The 7,200-nt window shown below is 59.2% G+C and overlaps 4 protein-coding genes across 4 annotated transcripts in view; 3 read left to right on the forward strand and 1 right to left on the reverse strand.

Moving 5' to 3' along the window:
* Positions 1 to 1,086: 1,086 nt before the first annotated feature.
* Positions 1,087 to 1,585, reverse strand: BO66DRAFT_126152 (uncharacterized protein). Its single transcript, XM_025641954.1, has one exon. It carries the CDS (start codon positions 1,490 to 1,492, stop codon positions 1,181 to 1,183), a length of 312 nt encoding a protein of 103 aa, XP_025502324.1. The 5' UTR covers positions 1,493 to 1,585; the 3' UTR covers positions 1,087 to 1,180.
* On the forward strand, positions 1,586 to 3,257 carry BO66DRAFT_126153 (uncharacterized protein). Its single transcript, XM_025641955.1, has one exon. The coding sequence runs from the start codon at positions 1,678 to 1,680 to the stop codon at positions 2,983 to 2,985; it is 1,308 nt and encodes a 435-aa protein (XP_025502325.1). The 5' UTR covers positions 1,586 to 1,677; the 3' UTR covers positions 2,986 to 3,257.
* A 496-nt stretch (positions 3,258 to 3,753) lies between these two features.
* Positions 3,754 to 5,850, forward strand: BO66DRAFT_352968 (N amino acid transport system protein). The gene is made up of 2 exons (XM_025644793.1): positions 3,754 to 5,389; positions 5,457 to 5,850. Exons 1-2 carry the CDS (start codon positions 4,010 to 4,012, stop codon positions 5,514 to 5,516), a joined length of 1,440 nt encoding a protein of 479 aa, XP_025502326.1. The 5' UTR covers positions 3,754 to 4,009; the 3' UTR covers positions 5,517 to 5,850.
* Positions 5,851 to 6,402: 552 nt separating this feature from the next.
* The window catches only part of BO66DRAFT_377443 (TauD/TfdA family dioxygenase), a gene marked incomplete at both ends in the record, with an annotated part of 1,280 nt that continues 482 nt past the window's right edge, over positions 6,403 to 7,200 (forward strand). The window contains 2 exons of the mRNA XM_025645754.1: positions 6,403 to 6,496; positions 6,563 to 7,142. Coding sequence (XP_025502327.1) covers positions 6,403 to 6,496; positions 6,563 to 7,142 — 674 coding nt within the window. The remainder of the gene's footprint in view (positions 6,497 to 6,562; positions 7,143 to 7,200) is intronic.

Raw genomic sequence — 7,200 nt, forward strand, 5'->3', positions numbered from 1 at the left:
AATGATCCTCACGTATCACACCCTAAAAAGGCCAGGGAATCTGAGTCTGCAACCCGTACGTCACCACATGGCTTAGTGCAGCACATGGCAGCAACCCTGCAACCGGTGCTATCTCGCCAATCCTTCCACGTCAACATGCCACCCTCCCTGAAGGATTGCCCTTTTCCTTGGTTTTGCTCATCACTCGGCATGAGGTTAGTGCCGAATCGTTCCCTGGCTGGTTAGTAGTGGTGCGAGTTGCATGTTGCACGTCGTACCGATAGCGACCTCTCCAGCGAGATTGGCGGCTGGAGAGATTGACCCCTGCCACTCGCTGCACACTACCAGAAATCCCCAGCAAGGCTGGCCGTTGGTTACACGCTCCTACACCGCCCACCGTTTGCTGTTTCGGATGGAGAGATTATGTCAGGTCGTATGTGTCAGAACATCGGCAGCGCCTGGGCAAAGTGGAGCCAAGGTCAGTGTCCTGCACTGCACTGACTTGCACCGCCGACATCAGATCATGTCCACTGCAGAGCCTCCTCGCCCGCGTGTCTGCAAGTCTCGGGGAAACACATCTCGATCGCAACCCCTCCGCCCATCCAAGCGGCAGTTCGTTCTGCCCAGGTTGAGCCATTTCCGGTTTCCACCAACCACCAGGTCGCATCAGGCAGACCGCAGGATTCATCGTGCGCATCCCATCTGATGGCCGGTCTGATCCATCGCCAATCTTCACTGAAACGCACACCTTCCATTCAGTTCCAGATCATGCAAACCCCCCTCCCCCTCCCCCTCCCCCCAGCGAGTCAGTGTTGCATGTGGAGACTAGACCTGCAGCAGGATCGTGATGCCTGCGCAGCCACGAGCGGTGCCAAAAGTAATCAGCAGGCGACACGGCTGCTGCCTCGCTGCAGGGGAGGTACGGTACATAGATAAAAGCACCGAATGTACCCGGAGAGGTAGGGTTTCGTTGCGCAGCGATTCTCAAGTACTGTCCCCGTTCATACAGCATACCTCCTGCGACTCCTTCCTATCATGTCACCGACTATGAGTTTGACGGCGTCGCACCCACAGCAGCCGCAACCGACCCCCCAGAGTAAAGCCCCGCTCACCCGCCAGGCGTGCAACCGCTGCCACGCCTCAAAGCTGAAATGCCTTCGTCCGCCGGGGGTCACCACCAGTAAAGCATGTATCCGCTGCATCAAGGCAGATGCAGAGTGTGTCTACGACCCGCCCCAGCGGTTCGGTCGGCCGCGACAGAAAAGCCGGCCTCAGCCCGAGTCAGGCCCCCCCCGCATTGAAGCCCGAGAGCCCGAGGTCCCCGATCCTCGACGGGCTCGGCATGGATCGACGATCGGGGCCCGCTGGGAGAGTAGCGAGCGAGAGAGCAGCGGTAGCCTCGCCCCTTCGTCCGCTGCGGAGAGCCCCTACACAACAGCGGCGGGAAGCCCAGACAACCGAAGTAGTGCCGCCGTCGCCGCGGCCCCGTTGGCCGGGATGGATTACGCCTCATCACACTTCCCCGAGCCCCTGGACAGCGAACGCACCAGTGAGCTCCTCGATGCGTTCCAGTCCGACTCCATGCAGCTGGATGTTGGTGAGACCTGTTCCCTCACTCCGCATCCCCAATGCACGTAACACCCGGCTGACGGATCTTGGCGTGACACAGATTCATACTGGGGAGAACCCGGTCCGGTGATGCCTCCCGCCGACACGGTCCCATATTCGGATCTGCTTACCGGTCCAATCGATCTTGACTTCACCGTCTCCGACCAAGACGATCGAGCCAAGATCCCCAAGCACGCGCTCGATCCTGCTCTGGCGGTCGCGGACATCGAGTCCACTGCCGACGACTACGTGCTCGATCTCGTACAGCTGCAAGCCAGCGTGAACCAGAATAATCGCGAATTGGCCGCGATGATCCGCAAGGCCCAGTCGGCACTGAAGATGTCTGACGGACGCGGAGGGCAAGCCGTGCCGATCCCCGATTCCCAGTTCAAGACCCATCTGCAGCGTAATCTCAAGGCATCGGAGCAGACGTTGGATGTCCTGCACCGCATCAACTCCCAGTTGGCGCCTGGGTCACGCGAGACGCGCCCGCCTTCACGATCGTACGGGTTAGATCCGACCCTGGATCGACTGTACGCCGACTGCGTGAGCCAAGATCATTCGTTTGGGGTTGGGGGCGACGAGTTGGGAGGGCGCGCGACGACGCCTCCCGGAGTCTCGGCAGCCGACCCCCAACACAGCATCCTCGCCTTCCTTGTGCTGACGACCTACCTCCGTCTGCTGCACAACTTTGACGCCCTCATTTCCATCCTGCAGGACCGTCTGCGGTGTTCCGCCAGTCTCGACCCGCGGCGACCGCTGCATCTCAGCGAAGACATCGCCGCGTCCGACAGCAGCTCCAACCCGCTCCTCGACGTGTCGCTCGGGTCGTTCTCCTTCTCGTCCTCATCCGCGAGGTCATTGCAGGCCATGCTCAACGTGCAGATGATCAACACCGTCCTCACGAAAATCAAATCCTCCACCCAGCGGATGCTGCTCGGCTCCGATTACCTTCCCCCTTCCTCTTGCTCCTCCTCCGCGTCCACATCGTCCACTGCCTCCACCACCTCTTGCTCAACCAGAGCACCTCCTACCTCGGTCACCGGAGGACCCCACCACCCAGCCACCGCAGGCTCCATTTTCTTCCATCACGCACACTCCCACTCCCATTCCTCGTCCGACCACCTCTTCTCTCAGCCGGAAGGCAGAGGCTATGCTCCCTACAACCACGCATTCCACCCTCCTCCCCCGTCGCGACACACGCACAACTACCCCACTCCAGAGACCATCACTCCACCATCCTCGGTTCTCGGCGGAGGGACAGGGACCACCCCGCCGCCCTTTGTGTCGGGCGTCGACCACGTCGTCCGCCGGGCCTTGGCCGAGGTGCACGAGCTGGAGTTGAGTTTGCGCAACCGCGCGCGGGCGATTCAGCAGTGGAGTGAGGAGGGTTTCTAGCCCCACCTTGCGCAATTAGCGGAGAGGTGTGCTCTGCTCAGCTGCACTGGATAGTTTCTCCTCGGCTGGGAATTGATTCTCCCTTGATGTCCTGTATTATAAAAGGATAGATTGATTAGATAGTAGACGACGGGATCAATGGATAATCTTCGGATAATGCTGCCGTTCTGCCGGGTGTGACCGCCTATGAAGTGGCCACGCATCCCCAGTGCCCAGTGAAAGACAACGTCATTTTGCGATAGTTAGACTGAACCAGCCCATCTGCAGTCGAATTGAGTTCTTCAAGGAAGGATCACGTCATGTGATCTCGACCTGCCAAGCCATCTAGAAGCCCTCCGACCACAACACCGAATGAGCTACCATGTGTCATCCCGCGTGCAGTAATTCAAATCGGCTGCTGGATTGGCTGCCCCCTTGCATGCTGGACAATGACATTGATACAACGCTGCCGGTGCGGTGCAGCCATAAGGGACCAAGCATGATGTCAATCTTCTGTGGAGAGGGATGCGAAGAACACAGCCTGAACATGATTTGAAGATGAATCATGCCACGACGAGAAGAACCCACCGCCCAGCGAAAACTCTGCGGCTTTTCCCGGATTTCCCGACAACAGAACGGGTCGAAATTCGGGAAACACCGCCAGTTTTCCGCCACCCCGTTATTGGCCCTGAGGCCGACCCAGTCACTGTTTATAGTTAAAAGGCCCCCAGGGCGACCAATCAACGACTCGGGACAGCCATAGATCGACCCGCCGCGGGACGGAGGTAACAGGGTAATCGCTCTTCCCGCCGGTATTGTCTCGTTTTCTCAATCCCGCGGGTAAAATCGAATCAGAAATCTTTTGTGTCACATCGCCAGAGACTGCGTGCGAATCATGCTAACCACTGCTGCTGCTGCTGCTGCTGCTGCTGCTTGCTGTCAATCCTGAAGCTTGTTTCTTCTTTTGTTCCTGAGCTTGTGTGCCCCCCTGAGATAACGGGAGTTTCTTAGCATCTGACCTGACCTGTGACCGGTCTAGCTCACCATGAGCCCCCCGTCCAATGGACTGTTAGATGGCAGTGCCACGCCCGCCGGCAAGGATTATGACTGCGAGAAGACCACGAAGCCGCGGTCATCCGGCAAAAGTGCTTGGCTCGGCGAGGGCAAGCTGCCTGAGGCCGTGGACGATGGAGACCAGCAGATCATCGAGGCCGGAGAAGCCAAGTACCACCGTCTGGGGTGGAAGGGGCTCACTATCATGCTGATTGTGGAGGCGATCGGGTTAGGCTCGCTGTCGATTCCCTCCGCGTTCGCGACGCTCGGCATGGTCGCCGGCGTGATCTGCTGCGTCGGCATTGGCCTGATCGCTATCTACACCTCCTATGTGATTGGACAGGTCAAGCTGGCGTACCCGGCTGTCCGGCATTACGGCGATGCGGGGGCCCTGCTGATGGGCCCCTGGGGTAACGAGCTGTTCACCTTCATGTTGATCTTGCAGCTGATCTTCCTGACCGGCTCCAACTGCCTGACGGGCACCATCGCCCTGCAGCACATCACCGGCAGCGGCATCTGCTCCGTCATCTTCAGCGTCGTGTCGGCGATCATCCTGCTGCTGCTGTCCATCCCCTCTTCCTTCGCCGACATGGCCTGGCTGGGGTACCTGGACTTCGTGTCGATTGTGGCCGCCATCGGCATCACGATCATCGCCACGGGCGTGCGGGGTACGAACTCGGCCGGCGGCCTGGGCGCGGTCACCTGGTCGGCCTGGCCACAAGGGGACCCCAGTTTCTCCGACGGCTTCATCGCCATCAGCAACATCGTGTTCGCGTACACCTTCGCCAGCTGCCTGTTCTCGTTCATGGACGAGATGCACACGCCGCGCGACTTCACCAAGTCGATCTGGTCGCTGGGCATCCTGCAGATCGTGATCTATACGGTGACGGGCGCGACCATCTACGCGTTTGTCGGCCTGGACGTGCAGTCGCCCGCGCTGCTGTCGGCGGGGGCGCTGGTCAGCAAGGTGGCCTTCGGGATTGCGCTGCCCGTCATCTTCATCTCCGGGGCGATCTGCACCATCGTCGCCGGCCGGCTGATCCACGGCCGCATCTACGCCAACAGCGTGACCCGGTACATCAACACGCCCAAGGGCTGGATCACCTGGTTGATCCTGATCACGGTGCTGACCATCCTGTCGTGGGTCATCGCCGAGGCCATCCCGTTCTTCGACGACCTCCTCTCCATCGCGTCCGCGCTGTTCACCTCGGGTTTCTCGTTCTACCTGCCCCCGATCATGTGGTATGTCCTCATCCGCGAGGGCCCGTGGTACTCGCGCGAGAACCTCTTGACGAGCGTTGTCAACTTCCTCGTGTTCATCTTTGGGTTGGTTGTGCTGGTCGGTGGCATGTATTCCAGTGTTCAGGACATCGTAAGTTTTTTTTTCCCCAGTCAACTCTTTTCTCGGTGTGCAGAACGGGCTCTAACGAGGATGCTAGATCAACAACTACCGGGAGGGTGACGTCCGCTCCCCGTTCACCTGCGGGAGTGTTAGCTAGATGCATTGGGTTTCTTGGGTTTGCTTGATTGGTTATTGCATTTGCATTCGCACACGCATACGGACGGCTTGTTTTAATGGTATGATATGGTATGATATTCGGAAGACTCGCATGAGAAAAGTTCGGGACTGAAGGGTGCTTTTCAGACTGAGCGGCATGAGCATGGCTGATAGACCGTTGGATTTGCTTCGTTTGCTGTACTAATATCACGAGGAACTATGGACATACGACGACACGGTTGTTGCATGCTTGCATTAAGGCACGGCGGAAAGACAGTGTTGTACATAGCCTACCCGCGATGGTAGATGAATATAATATTTGCACTTGATGTTGGATGAATGGTTTTGATTTGACTGAGGTTAGGGTGTTGTTGTTGATGGAAGACGAGACGCGGCGAGGGGATGTTGACGCGGGGTCATGTGATTAGCCTGCGGCTGCTCATCGGACTACTGCTTTGGGCGAACGATTGGCGAGGCAACTCCAAGATATTAAGCTCTCTATATTACTACAGCCAAGTATCTTAGAAGATGCGTTGGGTCGAATTTAAGGAACAGCAAGGCTCGCAAGACTCAGCGTAAAGAGATAGTCATTAGTACCAGATTCATCCCAAATCGTGTCTGCCGCACGCCATTACGCAGTGTGCCGCTTGACTAGCATCATTAGTCATGGGCACTTATGCAATCCACAATAGAAGCTCGGCCTCTCGGCGTCCGAGGTGCGGGCGAGTCAGTCCGCTCACCCGCCGATAAGCTTCCATCCCGTCGATCAAATCGGCTTTTTCCGCGCCAGCGGCGATGCCCGCCAGCCCAGCTTGCTTTCATATATAGAGTCTCCTTCCCTCCAATCCCCTGAGCGACTGAATCGCAGAATTACACGAACAAGCACAATGGCACCCACTGTCCACCCACTGACCCCGCCTCCCGGCTCCGACATCGACTTCGGAGCGGTCGTCGACAACGTCGACCTGGAGAACCTGACCGGTACAGTACAGCACACTCTCCCAACAGCAACCCCTCCCACCGTAACTAACACCCACCTGCCTCCAGACGACGACTTCAGTACCATCCACGACGCGCTCTACAAGCACCTGGTCGTGGTCGTGAAGAACCAGCAGCACCTGACGCCGCGGGCGCAGTACGAGCTGACGCGGCGCTTCGACCCGGCGGCCTCCTCGTACGGCCACGGCAAGACGATCGACGCGAAACGCAGCATCCTGCACCCGGACCTCAAGACGGTGCCGCACCAGCCGCAGGTGCAGGTGATCGGCCACGGCCACGTCGCCAGCTACGAGGGCCTGACCGACATCCAGCTGCGGCACCCGCACCACCGCACCTTCCACCGCGACCCGATCCCGGACGCCGAGGACCACGACTTCACCCGCTTCTACCGGTGGCACATCGACGCCGCGCTCTACGGGCTGCACCCGCCGCGCGTCACCACCCTGCTGGCCGTGCGCGTCCCGCGCGGCCGCCGCCAGACCCTCCGCTACGACGACGGCTCCCACGAGACCCTCGACGTGCCGCTGGGCACCACCGCCTTCGTCAGCGGCGAGCGCATGTACGCCCGGCTCTCCGCCGCGGACAAGGAGTTCGTCCGCACCAGTCGCGTCGAATACGCTCCCCATCCGTACGTCACCTGCCCCTTGCCCCAGGACTCAACCCACCCAAAAAAAAAAACACCAACA

This window comes from Aspergillus aculeatinus (assembly GCF_003184765.1).
Source record: "Aspergillus aculeatinus CBS 121060 unplaced genomic scaffold BO66scaffold_34, whole genome shotgun sequence".
In the NCBI taxonomy this organism is placed as follows: Eukaryota; Fungi; Ascomycota; class Eurotiomycetes; order Eurotiales; family Aspergillaceae; genus Aspergillus; species Aspergillus aculeatinus.